This window comes from Babylonia areolata, chromosome 7 (assembly GCF_041734735.1).
Source record: "Babylonia areolata isolate BAREFJ2019XMU chromosome 7, ASM4173473v1, whole genome shotgun sequence".
In the NCBI taxonomy this organism is placed as follows: Eukaryota; Metazoa; Mollusca; class Gastropoda; order Neogastropoda; family Buccinidae; genus Babylonia; species Babylonia areolata.
The window spans coordinates 42,114,343-42,138,029 of record NC_134882.1 but is presented as its reverse complement, the minus strand read 5'-3'; the positions used below and the strand labels follow the sequence as shown (position 1 = coordinate 42,138,029).

General features: G+C 47.5%; 1 protein-coding gene across 1 annotated transcript; it reads left to right on the top strand.

Annotated features, from left to right (window-relative positions):
• The first annotated feature begins 3,107 nt into the window (after positions 1–3,107).
• On the top strand, positions 3,108–22,331 carry LOC143284266 (uncharacterized). The gene is made up of 4 exons (XM_076590952.1): positions 3,108–3,231; positions 12,640–12,752; positions 14,692–16,024; positions 18,107–22,331. Exons 3-4 carry the CDS (start codon positions 14,754–14,756, stop codon positions 20,823–20,825), a joined length of 3,990 nt encoding a protein of 1,329 aa, XP_076447067.1. The 5' UTR covers positions 3,108–3,231; positions 12,640–12,752; positions 14,692–14,753; the 3' UTR covers positions 20,826–22,331.
• Positions 22,332–23,687: the final 1,356 nt, after the last annotated feature.

The following is a 23,687-nucleotide window of genomic DNA, read 5'->3' as shown; positions in this document are numbered from 1 at the left end:
GTGGATGGCCAGAAGCTAGAAACTGTCCACAGCTTTAAATACCTGGGAGCAATTGTGACAGATGAGGGATCCAAACCCGAAGTACTCTCCAGGATTGCACAGGCGACAGCAGCACTCACAAAACCGAGGTATATGTGGAACGACCGGAACATTGCACTCGGCTCAAAGATCAGACTGATGCGTACCCTGGTGACATCAATACTCTTGTATGCATGTGAATCGTGGACCTTAACAGCTGAAATAGAAAAGAGAATACAGTCCACTGAGATGAGATGCTTTCGAAGACTCCTAGGCATCTCCTACAAAGATCATATCACGAACGAAGAAGTTCGAAACAGAATCAGGGCGTTCCACGGGTTCACCACCCGGAAGGAGAAGTAATGCTGGCGCATCTTTGAAGTTATGATATTGGGATTGGGTATTCAGGTTTTCATGTGATATGAATGACACATTAGGTTCATCGTATAATTTGGAGAAAGTCATTGCATTGAACATTTCCCGTTTTGCCTGGATATTAGCGTCTCTCACGGGAGCGATTTTGCTTACAATAACTTTGGTGTTGGGGAATGAGGCCAATACAATTGTTATGTTTTCCACCATGGTCTTGCTGGCTTGTTCCGGGTCAGCGTCTTTTATATCGTTGACCCCGCAGTGAACAACCACGGAATCTACTTCATCAAGGTTTGGAATTGCATTCAGTGACTTTGGAATGTCACTGACTTTGTGTGCTTTTTGTTTTTGTACATTGAATCCATACGACAGGCCTAAGCGGGTGTTGTTTAGGCCGTTCGGAACCGAGTCCTGTGGAAACACTACAGTGGGAAGGTTCGATTTCTTTTCTTTTGAGTGGGCTATGAGTTTGACGTCAGATGTTGGTTTTTGTTTTTGCGTCACGCCGATGTTCCGAGTTTCTTCTTTAGATCTATTCTTTTGCGTGATGTGTATGACTGACCTTATTTCTGCTGGTTTTGTTGTAGTCACAGAGGTTGGAGCAGTCCGTTGTTGCTTTGCAGCCTCAGCGTACGTAGTGGCGGAGGGGAGGCAGTGGGAGCGGACGAAGGGGAGGCAGTGGGAGCGGACGAAGGGGGGGCAGTGGGAGCGGGCGAAGATGGTGTCTGGGTCGCTGTCGTTACCAGTCGCTTGGAGGATCTTGCTGGTGAATCGAATTTTGCTGACAAAGCTATCAGCACTCGTCCCTGGTCACTCAGGATCTTTTCAAATTTGTTAATTTTTTCACAAAGTGACAGTATGACTGTTTTAAGTTCGTCTACACTGTCGCTTTTCAGATGGCATTCTGCATCGTTACTACTGACAACAAGGCTCTGAGTCGTGGAGGACTTTTCCTTGCAGTTCTCACCGCTCTATTCTCCCTTTTCGCTCTCAGGAGAGCTCGCACTGGGCGTCGAGACGTTAGGGCAGCATGATGTTGACCGCGCATATCTTGTTTTGGTCATTTTTTTCATCAAACTTGCAATTGCACACAGCCCTCAAGTTCAGTTGCTGCTTACAAGCGCCATGTTGATGACGTGTCTAGTATGTGTGTGTGTGTGTGTGTGTTTGTGTGTGTGCTTTTAAAACGCTATGGGCAGAACCGGTCAGGCGTTGTACTTCTGGTCCAGTGTAGTGTCAATCAGTGATCGGGGTTCGAGACCCCGCTTCAGCATGTCGCTGTGTCCTTGGGGGAAGGCACTTCACTCCGATTTCTCTCACTCCACCCACGGTGTGAATGAGTTATCTCCCTGGCTGATCGGAGAAGGGGAGCACGGCCTTTGTCCAAGTGAAGAAGCGACAGCTACTGTCTCGTGGTGATGTTCAACGTGCAGCTTTCTTGGTATCATTTCTATTACGTTGAGGTAGATTCTGATGATTTTTCTTTTCTTTGGTCAGTCTCTTCACGCCTTTGGTTAGAGGCACTACTACGTACGTGGACAGTCACCATGACTCAGGTCGGGAGGAAACTGCCTGCACTGCCAGCTAACCTCTCTTTCCAGCAAGTGTCAAAACGTACACACTTATCCATATACGCTATACCCACATCTGCGTTACACACGCGCTCACACTCAGACGCACGACACACAAACACAGGCATACACACAGAGAGATGTACGACGCACGCGCGCGCACACACACACACACACATTATATATATATATATATATATATATATATATACACATAGCTTACGCCTGTCCTTTGCGTAAACCCTACGCGCTGATGAGGCCTTCAGACCCCAGCCTAACCTGGCCTTGGTTTGTGTGAAATATTCACATGAAAATAGATGAAATAATCAAAACAAAATACATAAGTGTATTAAAATATGTTGAAATGAGAAATGCGTAGAATGCAAATGATCGACATATAATGTGAGTGAAAATAAGCTACGATCAGCGCACTTCTGCACACACACACACACACACACACACACACACACACTTAATCAACGCGCGTGCAAGCACACACATGTAAATTTTGTGAACACAAGCAGCTTCACATTCGTGCCCCTCTCATTATTCACCCTCTCTCCCACGAACGTTCTATCCCTCCCCAAACACACGTACACTAACACACACACATACACACACACACACAACACATTCCTCAAGCCAGTCCCCTTTTTTTCAGTTTTAAACTGCGACCAAAAAACACGTGCAAAGCAGAAATCACGTGAAAGCTCCACTCAACAAAAACTTTTTTTTTTTAAATAAGAATAAAAAAACACTCACCCACGACACAAAAACACAACTCAGATATTCCCACCTTCGGTCCTGTCGACAAACTGACTGCAGTCTCAGAACCACTTAGATTCTACACCTCTGCACAACCGTTTTTTAAACACCACTGTTGGGGAGTCAAACCTGGCTTTTGACCCCCTCCAAACGAACAACTGGTTTTGGGGAAAACAGAAAAAAAAAAAATTCTGATGTCTTCCACACTCGAACTTACCAAACCTGGCTCTACGTCGGCGTTTGCTTTCTCCAGCAGCGAAGACGATGTTGCTGGCAGCAGCAGTTGCACGAACAACAGCAGCAGCAGTCCTATTGCCACCACCAGTAGCAGCAACGACAATGATGTGACGACGACGAAGAAGGCTCTGAAATGTAACGACGATGTCGACGCGGAGTCCAGCGTTGTCGTGTTCAGCGCGGCGTCCGTCCTCCCGGTGAGCCATCGTGGATCCACGGCAGGGCGGGGTCGGAAAAAGCTGGTGGCGACAAGAAGAAGCAGAGCCAGGTAAGGAAACTGAAATGTGGTCGTGTGGGAAGTATCTTGTAAATGGTCAAGTCCAATTTTAGTATCCTAAATCATTGCACCTATTTTGCCGGCGATTTTTGTTCGTGTTTTGTTCAGTAAATGTAACCCATTTTAGGTGGATTTCGACTCTATTTTATACATTATTTTTACTCAGTTTTGATGCGGATTCAGTCATTGAATTAAACGTGCCACCATCTTGCTTTTTTTTTTTTCGGTTCGTCCCACAAACCATGGAAATGTGACCAATAGATGCAATAATTTAGAATGCTAAAATCGGACATAGAATTTGTAGATTGTTCCGATACCTCACTTCACGTTCGTCACATCTTCCATCCCAGTTCCCTCCACTGCTGTTGCTACTACTACTACTACCACCGAGAACGTTTCACCCCGTCCTCACCCCTCTCGCTCCCAACCCACAAGAACTTCTTCCAAACATCGAGAAAGCTCTGTTATATTATGATGCAAAGAACAAAGTCTGGTTATTTTTCGAACCAAAATGTTAATTTACAACTTCTTCCATCTTCAAAAATGAAAGAGCACAGGGGAAGAAATGTGGATGATGTCCGATGGCCCACCAGAAATACCATGCTTCACTGAACAAAAGGCACGATCTTTAACACCCAACATTGTTGTTCAGCGCTATGTCCATGAAAAAGGGCGTGAGGAGGGGTGTTAAAGGATTTCTTTTCCTGGGATAACTAGGGATAACTAGTCGGTCAAGCTCGCACCTTACCTTCAGTACAGATCTCGATATGAATCTGAAAACCCTGGACAGTATTTTTTTTTCAGTGTGTGCGCGCGCACTCTCTCTCTCTCCATATATATATATATATATATATATATATATATGATGTGTATGTATATATATGTGTGTGTGTACATTTTCCCCTGCAGTCCGTTACTTTGGTTCCAACGTTTGCCGAAAAAGAAGGGGGAATATATTTGACACTCATCAAAAAAGAACCATAAACACCATCTCCTATGTTTGTTTTTTTGTTTTTTACAAATCACAATTCATACAGAGGTGAGCGGAGAAAGTGGGAAAGGGGTACGGGTGGGAGTGGGAAGACGGAAATTTAGCGGTCCTGTAAGACTTGGTCAGCATGCGATGTTGTTCACTTTCACATTCATTTCTACTTCCATCGCTCACCCTCCATTCAATACCGAATTCATTTACAAAGTTTCGATGAAAACAAAACTATCACAAGATATAAAATGAGGGTGGGGGCGGGGTAGGGGGCCTGGGGGAAAGAGGGGCTACATGTAAATAATGCTTTCCTGCTTATTTTGATTTCAATGTAATATTTTTCGCATCGTACCATTTACCATTAATAAAAAGACGGCAATATCCACAATGTCGCCCCTCAAGACGGAATGAGCAGTGTTCACAAGGCGTGGACGTTCACTCCGTCAGTCACACAGACGAGTGGACAGGAAGAAATGTAGATCTTGCCACAAAGATTCCTTCAAGTCCCCCTATTTAAAACGAGCTTACTACATTGTAATACATTCTCTGCATTATTTCCCTCCACTCGTTCAGTGGTCTTCTTTACGGCATTCGAGAAGGGGAGGAAATGAGTATGATTTGCAATTAACCAATTTATAACTTTTTCCGTCTTCGAAGCAAGGAAGCAAAACTAAATGGGAAGAGTACATCTACAAGGGAGGAAATGTGGATATTGCCGGCCACCGTTTGAGGTTTTTGTTTGTTTTCTCCTCTTTTTAAATGTGTAGTGTATATGGATTACTTCGCATATTTTGACACCTTGAAAGTGAGACAAAATAGTTGCGCGTGGACCATAAACGGTTTTTTTCTTTAACTTTTTTTTTTTTTTTTTTTCTCATCCGAAGGGCCATATTGTGGCACTGTATGATGTGATGTTGAATCAGAACATAACCTCTTTTTCTAAATGAATTTCATAACTGTGCCAGGCTGCGGCTGTTCAAAGTGGCGCGATCATGCCCAGCCATACTTAGCATGTCAAACCGTACTTACATTAATGTCCTACCATGCTAGTGCCATGATGCCCAACCATACTTATACGTTATCATGCTATTATGATGCCCAACCATACCATAATGCCCAATCATTTTTAGCGCCATCATGATGCCCAACCATACTTATACGTTATCATGCTATTGTGGGGCCCAACCATACTTAACATAATGCCCAATCATTCTTAGCGCTGTCATGTTGCACAGCCAAACTTACCATGATGCCCAGCTATACTTAGCGCTATCACGTGGAGTGATGGCGCAGAGGTAACGCGCCCGCCTAGGAAGCGAGAGAATCTGAGCGCGCTGGTTCGAATCACGGCTCAGCCGCCGATATTTTCTCCCCCTCCACAGACCTTGAGTCGTGGTCTGGATGCTAAGTCATTCGGTTGAGACGATAAACCGAGGTCCCGTGTGCAGCATGCACTTAGAGCACGTAAAAGAACCCACGGCAACAAAAGAGTTGTTCCTGGTAAAATTCTGTAGAAAAATCCTCTTCGATAGGAAAAACAAATAAAACTGCATGCAGGAAAAAATGCAAAAAAACAGGGTGGCGCTGTAGTGTAGCGACGCGCTGTCCCTATGGATATAATCCCGAATTTCAGAGAAATCTGTTGTGATAAAAAAAGAAATACAATACAATACAATGATGCCTAGCCATACTTAGCGCTATCATAATGCTCAGCCATACTTAGCGCTGTCATAATGCTCAGCCATACTTAGCGCTATCATGATGCCCAGCCATGCTTAGCGCTATCATGATGCCCAACCATACTTAGCGCTACCATGATGCCCAGCCATACTTAACGCTATTATGCAGTCTATCCATACTTAGCGCTGTCATGATGCCCAGCCATACTTAGCGCTGTCATGATGTCCAACCATACTTAGCGCTGTCATGATGCCCAGCCATACTTAGCGCTGTCATGATGTCCAACCATACTTAGCGCTGTCATGATGCTCAACCATGCTTAGCGCTACCATGATGCCCAGCCATACTTAACGCTATTATGCAGTCTATCCATACTTAGCGCTGTCATGATGCCCAGCCATACTTAGCGCTGTCATGATGTCCAGCCATACTTAGCGCTGTCATGATGCCCACCCATACTTAGCGCTATCATGATGCCCAACCATACTTAGCGCTGTCATGATGCCCAGCCATACTTAGCGCTATCATGATGCCCAGTCATACTTGGCGCTATCATGATGCCCAGCCATACTTAGCGCTGTCATGATGCCCAGCCATACTTAGCGCTATCATGATGCCCAGCCATACTTAGCGCTATCATGATGCCCAGCCATACTTAGCGCTGTCATGATGTCCAGCCATACTTAGCGCTGTCATGATGCCCAGCCATACTTAGCGCTGTCATGATGCCCAGCCATACTTAGCGCTATCATGATACCCAGTCATACTTAGCGCTATCATGATGCCCAGCCATACTTAGTGCTATCATGATGCCCATACTTAGCGCTGTCATGATGCTCAGCCATACTTAGCGCTGTGATGATGCCCAGCCATACTTAGCGCTATCATGATGCCCATACTTTGCGCTGTCATGATGCTCAGCCATACTTAGCGCTATCATGATGCCCAGCCATACTTTGCGTTGTCATGATACCCAGCCATACTTAGAGCTGTCGTGATGCCCATACTTAGCGCTGTCATGATGCCCAGCCATACTTAGCGCTGTCATGATGCCCAGCCATACTTAGCGCTGTCATGATGCCCAGCCATACTGTCACTCCCGTAAGGGGTTGCCCATGAACCCCCACCCCTTCCCAGACTAGCTAACGTCCCGACAACACAAACACAGAGACACAGAAGAGTTCAGCTCGTTGCTTTACTGTGGTGATGCAAAAAATACATAATAAATGCACGCCACAAAACAAGGCATTACAAACCAAAAAAAATAACCTCTGTCTAACCACCGCACAATTTAATTATGCCATTTACAGTCAACTGCAGCGCCAGTGCTGCTCAACCCCGCTGCCAGAGTTCAAACTCGCGCTGACAGCTGAAAACGGACACTTGTAGCTTGATGGCTGAAGCTGGTCGGCAAGAGGGACAGTGGGAAGGTGGGAAAGGGTACGATGGAAGTATGGAGTGGGAGTGGGAACGGGAGTGAGGAAGTTTCCAGGCTTGTGTTCTGGGGACCCGTCGAAGGCAGCGGCACGGAAGGGAAGGAAACACCGGAAAACCTGTCACCAGGCACGTCACTGGCCCAGAGTGAAAACACAGACTAATACAGAAGGGGTGACAAAGGGAAACGCCCCCACTACTTCACCGACGGCGCCCTACAGCACGCCCGCTGGAACGGCGACCCGTCTCTCTGCAAAGCTTGGCCTCAACAGCCCAGAGAAATCTTTCTTTCCTAACCAGATCGATTCCTGAACTCGCTCAGAGTTAAAAAAAAAAAAAAAAAAAAAAAAAAAAACGTTCAGGAGAAGGGACATGCCACACGTGTAAAAGCATGGAGAGAGGGAGGTGAAGGAGAGGGATGGAAAGAGGGGGAGAAGGGAGAGAGAAGGGGGAGAGAGGATAAGGGAGAGAGGGGGGAAAGAAGGGAGAGAGAAAGGGGGAAAAGGGAAGGGAAAAAAATGCAGACAGGCATGCACGCAGATCGCCAACGAGCCGTGACAATACCCCCCTTCTTAAATTCAATCCACATGGTTTGAACCTTGACCACATGTCGCGGCGAGTACACACAAAAATGTTCAACCAACCCCAGTGACAGATTTCCCCGAGTTTCCCCATTTCTAAAAATAGTTCGGCTGCGGCCAGAGACACACCCACACATGTCAACTGAAAGAAACTTGTCTCAACGTGTACCAAGCACAACAATTCCATCAAACAGGTCATACTTATTTTGAAAATAAGAGGAAAAGGACAAGAAAAAATTGTATAAACTGTTTAGACAGTACCCCCCACACTTTCTAACACTTGAATATGTACACGTGGCGAACAAAGCAAAATGAAAAGGCCAAACCATGAATACAGACTTTTCTTTTTAACGGTGTGCACGTTTTATGAGCTCTAGCCTGTTCTGCATGTTGGGACGGAGCAACACCTTGCCGCCCTTTACAAATTCTCTAGGCATCCCCCCAAAAGGGACTCTGGGGACTCTTCGTTTAGCGACTGCCTTCTGGCACCTCTCGCATGACATGACATAATGCCTGATGTCGGCACAATACCCGGCCAATAAAAATGAGGGAAAATCTTGTCCCGGGTGCATTGAATGTCCAAATGACTAGACATGGAGTCGACATGGCCCAGCCGCAATATAGAAGTGCGCAGAGCCTTAGGAACACAGAGCAGTGTGTCTTCTCCACAGTGGTTCCTGAAACATCGGAAGAGCACACCCTGCTTACGGCGGTAAGTTACTTCTCCAGACCCTGCCTTCTGAATCAGTTTACTTTTGGCTGACTCTTGCTTTCAGCAGGTCTGGGTCTTGGTCCTGCTGCTTTATGAGCTCCTCTCGATTTTTCTGAACCTCTACACTATCTGGGGGAAGTGGAAGGACAGACTTGGAACTACACTTGGGCTGGGCTCTACTCCTTACAGTACCCACGATCTTGGAGTCAGCGTAGACGGGAACGTCCACTGACGTGCCATCAGCATTCCATGCCGTGTTCCCAATAAGGACGTCCTCAACTGGTGCGTCCATTACGGCCACATGAAACCTGCCGCAAACGAAAGGCGACTGCAGATTCACCAAAGCTATCGGCAGCAAAGATGAACATCTGGATTCTGCCAAGATGACTCGGACAGTAGACCCCGTGAACGAAATGGGAGGAACCATGTGACGGGCCACGACAATCATGTGAGCCCCAGTGTCACGTAGACCTCGGACAGTCTCTCCATTGACTACGACCTCACAACGGGGGGAGTATGTTTGTGAAGCGCAAGGGACGCACAGAGTAGGGGGTGGAGGGAGATATTTTTTCCTTTGAAGGCAAGCGAGTGACCACCATAGAAACTCGTTTAGGAGGATTACACTCCCGAGCGAAGTGTCCGATGTTGCCACACCTGAAACAGGTTGGTGGCTTGGGGTTGTGGGTTCCCTGAGCACCTGGCTGTCCGGTGCCAGATTGATTGGAAAGTTTCTCATTGGTCTGAACTGGCCTGGAAACTATGTCCTGTTCTCTTTCCACCCTCTTGGAGGCCTTGAAATCTGCTTCGGCTGAACGCCCTGCCTTCCTAGCACGAGCGACCTTCGTTGCGATACGGGCCACATTTTCTACCCTACGTGGTTCTTCTTTGCGAATTTCCGTAACCAATTCGGGAGTCAAGATTGCAAAGAACTGCTCTTGGAGGAAGAGATCCTTGATGTCCTCCACTTGATTTTCGTCCCGTCCACTCGCAGTGCACCAACGAGATAGGCACGTCTTAAGGCGATCAAGGAACTGCTCAAAAGTTTCCTCGGCCTGCTTCCGCATGGAACGAAACTTCTTCCTGTATGAGTCAGCATCCAACAGGAAGACGCGCAACAGTGCGGCCTTCAGCGAACCGTAATCGCTAATTTCAGTTTCGGAGAGTCGTAGAGAGGCATCTCTAGCTCGGCCTTGAAGCAAGGTAACTAGACGGGCTGCCCAAGACTCACGTTTCCATCTGTTAAGGAGAGCTACCCTCTCAAAATGGCTTAAGCACGAGTCCAGGTCGTCCTCCCCGTCGAAGGGTGTGAGGGTGAGCTGCTGTACCGACTTGGCCTCTGTCTCTTCTTGCTTAAGCTCGAGCTTCCTCTCAAGCCTCTGCCTCTCCTCTTCCAACCGTCTCTCCTGAACAACCTATCCTCCTCCCTTGCACGTCTAGCCTCCTCCCTATCTTCTTGGATACGCCTTTCCTCTCTGATTCGCCTAGCCTCTCTCTTCTTCTCTGATGCGTCTAGCCTCCTTTCTCTTCTCTGAGGCATCTAGCCTCCTCTTTCTCTTCTTCTCTGATGCGTCTAGCCTCCTCTTTCTCTTCTTTGATTGCATCTATCACGAACCGAGCCAAAGCCTCACCAGATAGTCCTAGATCAGAGCCGAAGGTCCGGAACTTAAAATAAGGGTCTTGAGCGGAAGCAGTCTCTGACTTGGCCTCACCTTACCTGCTGAACCGGGCGAGCCATGAAGCTGTTTGCCTAACTGCTCTTTGACCCAACCAGACAATTCTGTTTTCTCAAGGGTCCCTGGAGAACGGCTCGTATCATCCCGTTTGGGTGCTGGTGTCTTATGCCCTGGTGTGGCAGCGTTAGCGGCTTGCCTCCGTGTCAACATAGTGCCACGTTTCTTAAGGACTGCAGTCTGAATACACTTCCGCCACACGACAGTGACTACTCTTCCTATGTAAAATAGTCTGCGGACACCACAACCTTCAGCAACAAGTGAGTTACAAACACCCAGTCTATCTTGTCCAAACAATCTTTACGGCACCCACAACCAAATATGAGGTGTTTTGTAACGAACCAAATGATGGGACAAACAGAACAAAGACACCCTCCCCACCTTACCTTCCTAACTAACCTATCAGTTACCCCGCATCTCCACCATTGTCACACTCCCGTAAGGGGTTGCCCATGAACCCCCACCCCTTCCCAGACTAGCTAACGTCCCGACAACACAAACACAGACACAGAAGAGTTCAGCTCGTTGCTTTACTGTGGTGATGCAAAAAATACATAATAAAGACACGTCACAAAACAAGGCATTACAAACCAAAAGGTGGGAAAGGGTACGATGGAAGTATGGAGTGGGAGCGGGAGTGGGAACGGGAGTGAGGAAGTTTCCAGGCTTGTGTTCTGGGGACCCGTCGAAGGCAGCGGCACGGAAGGGAAGGAAACACCGGAAAACCTGTCACCAGGCACGTCACTGGCCCAGAGTGAAAACACAGACTAATACAGAAGTGGTGACAAAGGGAAACGCCCCCACTACTTCACCGACGGCGCCCTACAGCACGCCCGCTGGAACGGCGACCCGTCTCTCTGCAAAGCTTGGCCTCAACAGCCCAGAGAAATCTTTCTTTCCAAACCAGATCGATTCCTGAACTCCTCAGAGTTACGTTCAGGAGAAGGGACATGCCACACGTGCAAAAGGATGGAGAGAGGGAGGTGAAGGAGAGGGATGGAAAGAGGGGGAGAAGGGAGAGAGGAGAAGGGGGAGAGAGGATGAGAAGGGAGAGAGAGAGGGGGGAAGAAAGAGAGAAAGGGGGAAAAGGGAAGGGAAAAAAAACGCAGACAGGCATGCACGCAGATCGCCAACGAGCCGTGACACATACTTAGCGCTATATTCCCATACTTAGCGCTGTCATGATGCCCAGCCATACTTAGCGCTGTCATGATGCCCAACCACACTTAGCGCTACCATGATGCCCAGCCATACTTAGCGCTGTCATGATGCCTAACCATACTTAGCGTGGTTCAGTGTACAGTCTTGCGCTATTGCGTGTGGTGCACACATCTGCTGTGAGGATTTAAAGCACACGTAATTTGATTCTCAAGTGTACATTGAAAATGACGGAGAAAGTCATCGATTAAAGAAAAGTCGAGTGCAACTCCGGCATGTCCACACTGTTAGTGTCACCAAGTCTTGTCTTCAAGCAGAAGGGAACAGGTCAGTGTCACTAAGTCTTATCTTCAAGCAGAAGGGAACGGTTCAGTGTCACTAAGTCTTGTCTTCAAGCAGAAGGGAACAGGTCAGTGTCACTAAGTCTTTGTCTTCAAGCAGAAAGGAATAAGTCAGTGTCACCAAGTCCTGATTCAAGCAGAAAGGAATAAGTCAGTGTCACAAAGTCTTGTCTTCAAGCAGAAGGGAATAGGTCTCACTTGGCATGCTGTCGATGCACTGTTCTGGCTGCCGTGCTGGATGTTGAGAACATACATTTTCAGTTGAACTGGATGGCGACTGTCCGCTGGACTCCGCGAAATCAGTTGTAATTTTGTCCAAGGTTCCAAGAGATGACCCAAATGACTGCTATGACACTGATCATCAACATTAGTAAATGCGCAAGTTGTCTTTATATTGCTCCCTGTTTCTTGACATTGGACATGCGCCACTGGGGAAAAAAAAGAAGAAGAAAAAAAGAGGCTAACTCAAAGTTGATTGACTACCAAAAAACAGTGGGTCATTGACCCGAGTACAGTAAACTCTCTCTCTCTCTCTGAGTCAATCTGATGATGCTAATGTTATTTTTTTGTGTAATTTGTTGGCTGTTTGTTGATATAATCTTTGTAATATTATGTGCGTTAGTGTTTTTGTTTTTTGTTTTGTTTTACTTTTTCAAATGATTGGATAAAACACTGTAACTTCCCCTGTATTCCCCCTGTCACATGGGCTGTTCAGCCAATGACAGTAAAGAGTCAAAGTGTCAACTCTCTCTCTCTCTCTCTCTCTCTCTCTCTCTCTCAGGACCAAGGTCCAAGGTCAAGGGTCGACCCATGACCCACAACGTCACGTCTTGAAAAGATCGACCAGCCTGCCTGCTGACGTTACACAGTACGCTCGCCACTGGAAACATGAAGGTAACGGCTTAGGGGAGGGGGTCGTGTGTGTGTGTGTGTGTGTGTGGAGTGAAAGTTGCTGTTTCGTTGAGGGTAGATTACTATATGGGTTTTGAAGATTGCGCTTTGTTAACTTTTTTTAAAGGACTATTTAAAATGACTTTTACGTGTTTTTACGTCACATGTGCTATTCGATTCATTTTGAATTGTAAAGCGCTTGCAGCATGCTACTGCTTGTTTTATAGCGTATCAAAAAAATTTTCTACTTATTGTGCTTGATCGATCCATTTCACGTATAGGTTTTGTAAAGCGCTTAGAGTTAGCTTCTATTTGTATCAGCTTTGTCTAATATATTTTCAATGTACCATGCTGGTCTCCCGATATAGAGGCAGGGAGTTGGGGATAAGTATTGATCTCGTCGTACCGACATAGATGCGCTCGATTGCGATCGTCCGCGCACACCGACATGCTCGCTCCCTCACATGCGCGTGCGCACGCACGCACACGCGCACATGCTCACACGAGCATGCGAAAACGGTCTTACAAACATATGCACGCTCGCGCGTGCGCGCACACACACAAAAATTTGTAAACGGCTTACTTAAGAGTATGCACAATTCACACATGTATAAAAAATACACAATGCTCTCAAACAGCTAGCCTACCTTCAAAACAAACATGAAAACTTCTCTTCAAAAAATGTCACAACGTACTAGTGTCGTTGTCAGTTCATGACAGTGACAGTGAATAAACGATTCGAGAGAATGGGCATGTTAGTTGGGGTGTCAGGGGATGGTGGTGTGGTCTGAATGGATGAACGATTGCACATATTTTAAGATAAAAAAAATATAACCATCCTTTGAAAAATGCATTTACAATTTATTGTGATTGATATGTTTGCTAGGGTTTTGTGTGCGTGTGGAGTGTAAGAGTTGAAGCATTTAGGGTATATACCAGTCAGTCTTGTCAACTGCATTTTTGAACCAACGAATGTTTTTATTTTACGATTTTGTATGTCTCGATTTTATGAATAGGGTGTTTATTCAATCATTTCAAGTATTGGATTTGTAAAGCGCTTACAGCTTGCTTCGGCTAGTATTATAGCGCTATACAAGAACAAATTAATATTGTCATTATTAGGTAGGCCTGCGTGTTCATTAGAGTAAAATGTGATTTAAAGTTTCAAGCTGTTAAACTCAATGACTATGAAATGGATAGCTCCCCTTCTCCTCTCCTCTACAGGGATTAGTTCCCGTTTCCTCCAATGATTAGCTCCCCTTATCTGCAGTGATCAGCACCCCCCCTCTTCCCCCCTCCCCCCCCCCCCACACATACACCCCACCCCTTGTTCTCTGCAGTGACTAGCTCTCCTTGTCCTCTAGAGGGATTAGCTCCCCTTTTCCTCCCCAGGAATGGTCCCTTCCGTCAGGCATAGCATCCAAGGTGGGATCCAAGTGACCATTTGTCAACCACCCTTTCTCTTTTGTCTTTGTTACGATCAAAAACACATGTTCTTTGAAGACAGGAAAGTGATCGTTGACCACTGACTGAAATTAAGACAAAGCTAGCTCTGATGACTTAGTTAACTTCACCACGACCTTGAAAAGGCTGACTTTAGTAACAAGTTGAAAGTCTTTTACTTGAAGCAGAACATTCAGTGTCATTCTTTACACAGCCATTGAATATAAACTTGAGACAATGACATTCAGCTCCACCCAGACTTAAACCCGTTTATCCTTTTTCTGGTTCTGAAACCGATCATTCTAGAATTGTGACGTATAACTAACTGTAATGAGTGGTAAAGAAAAATGTGAACGTCCATTTAAACCAATGAACAGTGATTTTACAAAGCAACATTGATCCTTTTGCAAGTCTCCTTGCACCGCATGTGTGTGTGCATGCAGATACAAGGAAGAAAAATTATTTTAGATCAGTCGTTTTTGCTTTTCTTTGTGTTTAGATCATGCAGATGGCCTGACCCGGAGCAGGAAAGCAGACCCTGACAGCAGAAGCCCACAGCACATGGGATCAGGAGTCACCGGCCAGGGGTCAGGAGTCACTGGTCAAGGGTCCACAGATGGGAACGTCCAGGACACTGGTGTGCGGGGTGGGGCCAGCGAGCTGACGTCATGTGACGGAGCCAGCAAGCGGTCATCTGACAGCCAGCACAGCGCCCCTGACTTGAACATCCACCGCACCCTTGACGTCCACAGCAGTGAATCCACCCACGTCAGCACAGAGCAGTCCACTGACGTCAACGTGAAGATACTGGGTCGCTGCGAGGGTCAGGAACCAGGAAACCTCAGTAAGGAAGAGTGTGAAGGTGGTGGTGGTGGAGGTGGCCAGCAGTGGCGTGCCCCACCAGTGGGTGTGGAGGGCGAGGCTGACCGTGGGCAACATCCCCCAGACACTGAACCCCAGCAGGACGCTATCGGCTCACAGGCCGTGTCTGATCCGCATGGTAACTCAGCCAGCCAAGACAGCTACCACTCCCCCTCCACCTCCAGTGACTCCAACAGAGACAGCACCTCCACCGCCGCCTCCCAGTCCTCCCAGGCGGAGCGGGACGCCAATTCAGCACCCTGCCCCGACGCGCCAGTGGAGAGATCCCGTGCCCTCGTGGATGCGAGCTGCTCTTCAGGCGAGGGTGGTCAAGGCGCCAGGAGAATGGAGAGTGACAACTGGGTGCCTTTCTCTTTGCCCCCTCACTGCTACGACAGACAGTACACCATGCGTCAGTCTTCTCCCCACGTGTTCGTCCACAACCGAGCGATGGGGCATCTTGCCAACCGAGAGTCGAGAGGGGACGAGGGCTTTGGACATGGTTTTCAGACCGTGTACCCCAGCTGTCATCAGAACAGATGGCGAGAACACCAGCAAGGGACCTATGTTTACGGCACTGGTCGCTGCATCAATGGTCGTGGATACCCATGTATGGGCAGTGTGTCCAGTGGCCATTCAAACGGCCGACCCAGGACGCCTCGCACATGGCGTGGACGAGGCGCCGTGGTGAACAGACCCTGGCCACGCCGGGGGAGAGATGGGGTGATGACGAGTGGCAGGGGAGGAGGGGGTTTCAACGCGGGGAGAGGGGGCCGTGGCATGTTCAGCCAGGCGAGGATCCCCGACTCGAGGTTCTCCTACTCGCCCAACTTCCCCAGGAGGCGCAGGAGCCGGTCCTATGGGGGGCAGGTGAGGAGGAGGTCCCAGGACGGCAAGTGGAGGGGCGACCAGGAACAGGTGTACCAGACCAGGAACAGAGATGGGGCACACTGGGACACACAGGATAACGGGTGAGCTGCCTGTCGTGTCCGGCTTTCTGTGCAGTCAAGTAAAGGCTGTAGGACCAGTGGTAGAGAGGGGAGTGATTTGTGAGTCCAGGAAAGGTGTAGGACCAATATTAGAGGGGGAAGAGAGTGGTGTCTGCAGAGTCAAGACTGCAGGACCAACGATAGATAAGGGTATTGTTGGAGTCGAGTAAAGGCTGAACAAATGATAGGAGGGAAGTGGTTTGTGGAGTCGAGGAAAGGTTGAAGGACCAATGATAGAGGGGGAGGGGAATAGTTTCTGTTGGTTTGTGGAGTCAAGGAGAGGACGTATAACCAATGATAGAAGAGGAGGGTGGTTTGTGGATTTAAGGGAAATGTAGGAGCAATGATAGAGGTGGAGGGGGAGAGGAGGGGAGTAGTTTCTGTGGAGTCGAGGAAAGGATGTAGGACCAATGATAGAATAGGGGAGTGGTTTGTGGAGTCCACGAAAGACTGTATGGCCAATGATGGAAGAGGGGATTGGTTTGTGGAGTCCACGAAAGACTGTATGACCAATAATAGAAGAGGGGAGTGGTTTGTGGAGTCAAGGAAAGGATGTAGGATCAATGATAGAAGGGGGAGTGGTTTGTGGAGTCGAGGAAAATGTAGGACCAATGATATAGGGGAGGGGGGAGGGGGGGGGGGGGGCGGGCGTAGCAGGGTTGGTATAATTTCCTTTTTGAAATTGTGCATATTACACACAGGTTTTCCTTTTTTCTGTTTGTGTGTGAACATGCCTCTTGATCTTTTTACTCTTGCCTACTTTTCCAGCCCTTACCTCTTTAAGAAGAAATTAATAGGGATACATTGTGCAACATTGTTCCCTGATAAAATGCTGCAAATTGCTTGTATTTGGATCACAAAGTGTAGAGCAGATTAGACTACTAGAATATGTCGTTATAACCAAGTGGACCGGGGTCACAAGGAATATTGGGGGAAGGGGGAAGGTGATAGTACATAAAGAGGTAAGAAACAAATAAAAAATCATATAGAAACAGAATTTTTTTTAGTACAGTCATGCCATAAATTTCAAACCAAGATAGACAAAATGCATTAACATGGATCACCATGAATTGAAAAAAAAGTATTCTGGGATTTCTGTGCTACTGTTGTACTGACCCATTTCCATTTCTAATCCTTCACTCTGCATGTGGGGAGTGTGCGTCAACGTCTTTAGTCAATTCTTGGCCACGGTGGCTTTGGAATGTTTAATTGAAAATCTCTATTCAGAAGACATAATACATCGACACATAAACAGAACAATATGAGGTGAGCGTTACACAATTTTTTCCCAGTTGCATATAAACGAGTTAACATGAGACTTCTTTGAACGGCCATGGCTATAATAATTATACTGAAATGCGTGATAGTAAATATAAACATGGTCAATGTTGGACTCGCTGCTCCAACGACAGAAAACGTAAAGAACTATATAACAAAGGGAACCGTATTGTCGGTAACAGGAAATGGACCAGCAGGAAGTGAAATATGGGAAACTAATCGCGAGACCTTCACATTTATCAACAAACCGGAAACGGTGCAGTTGGTTCAGATACGAATCGGTATATTTTCGAATTATTGGTGTATGGAGATGAAAGTCGGAATAACCATTCAGAAGAATGTGACTTTGAATCGGTTTATGGAGAAGATGTGGTTGATTGATAAGGGGCTGACTGGTTTCATACAATGTCGTCCTGGGAAAATTGAATTAGCTGATACCAGACAGCATGGTGAATAACAGTGGGAGGGTGGGTGGGGGGTTCATGACTAGTCAGCCTTCGGGGACCTGAACATGGTAGGCACACTTACACAACATTCACTCTCACACTTCATCATACTGTTACAAGGCACACGGCTACAAGGCCTGTCTCTGTGTCTGTCTCTGTGTTTGTGTGCGTGTACTAGAGGCCTGACTTTAGAGCGTTGGATTGGACTGCTGGCCAGGCATCTGTGTAGTAGATACGATGCATCATTAATATATGGATTTAATCGCACGCAGTGACACCACCTTGAAAAATTGAAACTGGAACTAAAAATCGATTTTTCCTTGACTTTTGTATTGGCCAGATATTCTAGAGGCCGAACGCCGTTCCGAACCAAGGCCAAGCAGACGGCATACCGCCACCGCTCTGCTCCCCCGGCCCACGGGATGTCCATGGCTGACGGTGCACCGCATCTCCCCAGGCCACGGCCCCGCAGCCTCTCCCGAGGTCCTCATCACTCCCACTGGCAGGCCAGCTCCCAGCAGTCTCCACGTCACAACCGTTGGAACTACAGTCCGGGGTCCTACAGGTCTGGCTACAGTCAGCAGGAACCGCGCACACCTCGACGCAACTTCGGACCTGACCTGTACCGCTTGTCAAGGGACGTGTATCCTGCCTGGGTTGACCGAAGAGAGGTTGGAAATGGTGTGGAAAGACAAGATCGTGGTTCCAGCAGAAACGGGCAGGGCGACGTTACCTATATAAACCAGCAGAACGACGGCTTTCTGCAGCGCCAGACTGATTGCGAGCTGCTGTCATGGCAGGGTGCATCTGAACAAAGGGCGTGCCAACAGACTGGACCTGACACGTTTCAGCACATTGCCCCGGAGGTGACCCAGGTAGTCCGTCAAGAGACGGGATCAGACAATAGTCAGCAATTAGAGCTGGAGTCGGTGAAGACATCGCAGCTCGACGTGACCTCCACACAGGGCACTGACCATCCCCAGACAGCGTCGCTTCCAGATGGATCCCAAGGACCTCTTCAGGAGGACCAGGCCGTGATGGATCGATCCAGTGATGGGCAGTACGGAGCAGATCAGTACAGAACACAGCAGCAGGAAACGTACCAGCTTCATCAGCTGCAGCAGGGACGAAGCCAAAGGGAAGCAACACAGAACGCGGACACGTGCGGATCATTGACCGCCAAGTGGTCAGGACAGCAGTATCCGTCACAGCAGCGGAATGGACCTCCAACTCCAAACCAGTTCCAGCAGCAAGCTCATCGGCAGCTGACGGGGTCGCAGCAGCAGCAGGACCAAGCAGCTGTCGTTCAGAGGTCGGTTGAATCAGCACAGAGACCAGACACGGCAGTGGTGTCTAAGGGTGTCGTCACTCGCTGGCAGCACAACATCCCGTACGACATCCCCCTATGGACTGACCTGATTGCCGCCCAGGGATCAGGCAGTTCCGCCGTCACCCAGCAAGGCAGTGTCCGCATTTCCGGATCGCCTCCACTCCCGGCAGGAGACGACCTGGGCGCTGACGTCCTGTGGAAGATGATGCAACTGCAGGTACTTCACGAACAGCAGCACGTGGACCAGCTGGAAGCCGGTCACATCCTGAAAGCCATCATGGGAATGCACTTCCCTGCTGACGCCAGTCAGAACCTGAATGCCCTCCTCATGAGCCATCAAGCTGACAGTTTCACACGTGGTTCTGGCAGGCAAGAGATCCGTCAGTCAAACACTGCCCACTCATCCTCGGGACGTAATCATCAGCAGAAATGTCTCTTGGGTGTCGGCCAGCGAGGGAACTATGGTGGTTTTGATGACAAAACCAACAATAACCAGAATGGAGCGTATCAGATAGTTCCCCACAAAAACAGGGTAAACCAGCCAGGGCACAGTGTCAGGTACGGTTCCCCTTCAAGAAATCAAAATATGCTTCACACAAACTGGCATGAGAAACCGAAAGTCTTCTATGGAAACGTACCTCAAAATAAGTATGGTCAGCGTGGTGGCTTCCAGGGAAACCGGCGTTCATCTCACACCAGGGAAAAACAGCAGTGGCAGAACAAGGAAACCCGAAGTCAGTATGTGTATTACTTAGGCAATCGTCAGCAGAGGAACGAAAAACCAGAACAGCAGGCTGGGCATGAAACGAACCAGAACCAGTACTGGAATCGCCAGAACATGAACCAGTTTTCAAATGGTAACAGAATGAGTGCCAGACAGAGCCGGCTTTTTGCTGCTGACCACGGGCATGAAGTTCGTTCTTCCCTAAGCCAGAATGGGAATGGCTTCGAGACTCGGCGCCTCAATACAGGAAGGGGCCAGCGGTCACCATCCGCCCTGCGGTCTTGGCAAAACGGGCAGACACGAGCGAACATGAAACAAGGCCTGGAACCCCAGGCAGACGTGGACAAGTCTTTCATGGAGGTGAGGGACGGGCAGGTGAACTGTGCAAAAGCCCCTGGCACACTGCCCGCAGGGTACGACACAGCTGGCCAACAGCATGCAGCTGACGGCAATGGCAATGTAGTGCCTGTTCAAAACGGGTCAGATGGCAGACCCCAACTGCAGCTCGTCTCGAACACCGGTCAACCCATTTCTATGAGCATGGGCAATTTTGTTCCATCAGGGACTCCCCTGCAGACACCATTGATGCCCGTCCACATTCAGCCCGGGCCAATGAACACCCCACTCCTCCAGCCTGTAAATACCCCCCTTTACCACCCGCTACAGACGCCGTTCATGCAGACGGTGAACGGCCCCTACCCTCAGCAGAACGTGTTTCAGTTTCCATCGCCCGTGCCACTGTTTCCCATGGGGAACGTGGTGGGCGCCACCCCCAACATCTTCCAGTTCCCAGACCCCGGTGCGGGGCAGCAGCCAGCGGGCGTCAGCATGGTGCCACAGAGCCAGCAGGACGGGGCACCGCAAACCCCACTAGACAACAAACCGTACGGCTTTGCCGGAAACCACCCTCTGGTGCAGTTCCCTCCTGCCACCCCCGCTAACTGTCTGCCGTCTGATAACTGCCAGCCACTGGCTGCTGGAGACATCAATGGCAATGCTGTGTGACAGTGGCAGTTGTAGTTTGACAGTAACAATAGCAGTGGCAGTGTTGTGACAGTGACAGTACAGTTGGATGTTGGGGATTACTGACAGTCAGGATCTTTTGGCTGGGTGGTCTTGTTCTGTACAGGTTTTTCTTGTCAGTAATTTGGAACTAGTGATGTTGCTGGAGACAGGGTTTTTTTCAGCTCACGACAGTGTAGTTTTTAATTGTTCTTCCCCGTCACAATGTGACCTGATGGTCAGTGAATATCATAATCGGGGTGTAGCTTGGATTTATAATCTGGGACTTTTCCATCACTTAATTGTAACTAATTTTTAATTAAGCTGATTGCACTTGGTTAGTCACTAGTGTGCCTTGTAGGAGATAGTCACTAGTATGCCTTGTAGCAGTCACAGGTGTGGCAGTCGCTTACTAGTGTGGCAGTTACTAATGTACCTTGTAGCAGTTGCAAGCATGTCTTGTAGCAGTTGCTTATGGCAATCACTAGTGCGGCCCTGAAGCAGTCCCAAGTGTGCCTTGTAGGAAAGTCACTAGCATGCAGTGTAAGTCACTCGCGTAACAGTCGCTAATGTGCCTTGTTGCAAACACTGGCAGCAATGCATGAAGTCATCAATCAGGCCAGTGTAGTTAGTGTTGCTTCCCTCAGTCCACATAGCTGCTAGGCCTTACTCTGAACACTTAGCTGCTTGAAGCCCATGTTCTGAACACTTTGCTGCTTGAAGGCCACGTTCTGAAGGCCATGTTCTGAACAGTTTGCCGCTAGAAGGCGGTGTTCTGAACACTTTGCTGCTAGAAGGCCTTGTTTTGAACACTGTGCTGCTTGAAGGCCGTGTTCTGAAGGCCTTGTTCTGAGCACTTTGCTGCTAGAAGGCCTTGTTCTGAACACTTTGCTGCTAGGCCTTGTTCTGAACACTTTGCTGCTAGAGGCCTTTTCCTGAAGCTGCTAAAGGCCTTGTTCTGAACACTTTGCTGCTAGAAGGCCTTGTTCTGAAGCTGCTAGGCCTTGTTCTGAACACTTTGCTGCTGGGCCATGTTCTGAACACTTGAGTCTGCATTTTTATTTTCATTGACTTGTTTGGGTAGAAACGAGGCAGTCGAGCAGATCCCAGACTCATATGGAGAATGCAGTCTTTCACAGAAAATTTAAAGAACTGGTTGGGCGCTACAGCTGCTAGTAATCAGGACTGAAGCGTGCAGTTTTTCATAGCCCCATAACCTGCATCCCCAATGGGTTTATATCTTGTATAGAGGGAGTTTGTGTGCTTTGCATGCAAAGCAGAGAGCATAAAAAAAATCCCTAACTTGTATTTTGAATGAGTATGGCACAGTGTGATCTTAAATTACATTTTATTTAAATTTCGAAATGGTTATGGGTATTTGTATAGTGTATTCAGATTTTAATCATGTATTTTAAAACATTACCATGCTTGTATGATTGCCTGATGGTGGTATCATGGATAGGGTCTCAGTGACCAGTTGTCCTGATAGATGACAATGTTCAGTTTGAATGTATTTCAGCGATCATGGTAATTAAAGGGCAATTCATATGTCACCGCTGTCAGCATTTCTGTGTTTTTGTGTGTACACTAATGCTGATGTGAGTTAACATATGCTGTTCTTCTCCAGTTAACATGATCCTATGTAGTCCCAGACTGTAGGGTGGGTGTGGGTTGGGGGGAATTGGTTTTCAATGTACCAGTGGTATTCTCTCTCAGTACATGGTAGGTTGTAAAACCAATAGTTCTGAATGATTAAACTGTATAAATGGAAAAATCTTTATTGTTCATGAAATCTGTTAAAATTTGGGAAGAAATCAAAAAGCAAGCATATCACTAGTTTTTCATCGTACCAGAATATTGGTTCAAAATAACCCCGTAAAGCTACAGGATCTTACAGTAATGGGTAACCTAACCCTGCGCTGCTGATGAACATCTTTGAAAATCTGATTCCTTACCATACTGCCATTAGCATCACCTTCAGGCAACCAGAAATTATCAATACATTTCAGAAATACACATGGCTTTCAAATGTTTAATATCTTCATACCAAACCAGTATCTTCATTCTAATCATCGAGCAGGGCAGTGTGGGGAAAAAAAAGAAAAAAAAAAAAAGGGAAAAGGGCATACCACAGTTTGGTCTGGGGATTCAAAAACAAAAAAAAAGCTGATCTCTGACGTCTGTTGTCATTGTCAATACTTGACTGGTGAAGACGTTTCTCTGCATTTGGTAACCACGGATCACAAGCCTTTAGTAACAATATTTATATTGCTGAATCTTGTGCAGAGACAAGCACTTTCACTCACAAATTTCACATGCATGTATAAATCTAAAAGCAAAGGGATAACAGATCAAACTTCTAAATTACACATGGATAGAAGACTATGGGAGGGGAGGGTGGAGCTATTTTGGAAAGAGGTGTGCTTTTGGGCAGACAAGAGAAGACTAAGTGCAGAGATTTGACAAAGCAAATGATCCGAGTCGAGCAGGAAGTTTTGTATGTACTTTCCCAGAGGAAAGAATGGCAAACACTATGCAGTCACAGGCATGTTTTGGACGGTGTTGCAGTATGCAAACTGCCATTGAAATAGTGTGATAGGTTGCAAAACAAAAGGAAGCTGTTTTCCTAAGTAAAACAAAGCTAAGAAATAGCCTGATGTGATGTGGGTAATAAAATAACAGGGTGCTGTGAGGTTTCAAGCACAGACCATTGGGTTACTTACCATTACATATCTATCCAGAGATCCTTCCAGACTGTTTCTTCCTCAGGTTCCCATGGAAACTTGTGTTGACTTGTGTTGTCTGCAGAAAGTGTCCTAATGTTAACACTGTCAGCCAGTGAACACATTTATTACTAACAGTGCA

Excerpts from the sequence above, each read along its gene's own strand:
- LOC143284266 (XM_076590952.1), top strand. The coding sequence starts at position 14,754 with ATGGGATCAGGAGTCACCGGCCAGGGGTCAGGAGTCACTGGTCAAGGG. Across the intron at positions 16,025-18,106 it reads TGGGACACACAGGATAACGG|ATATTCTAGAGGCCGAACGC; the intron begins GTGAGCTGCCTG and ends TGTATTGGCCAG.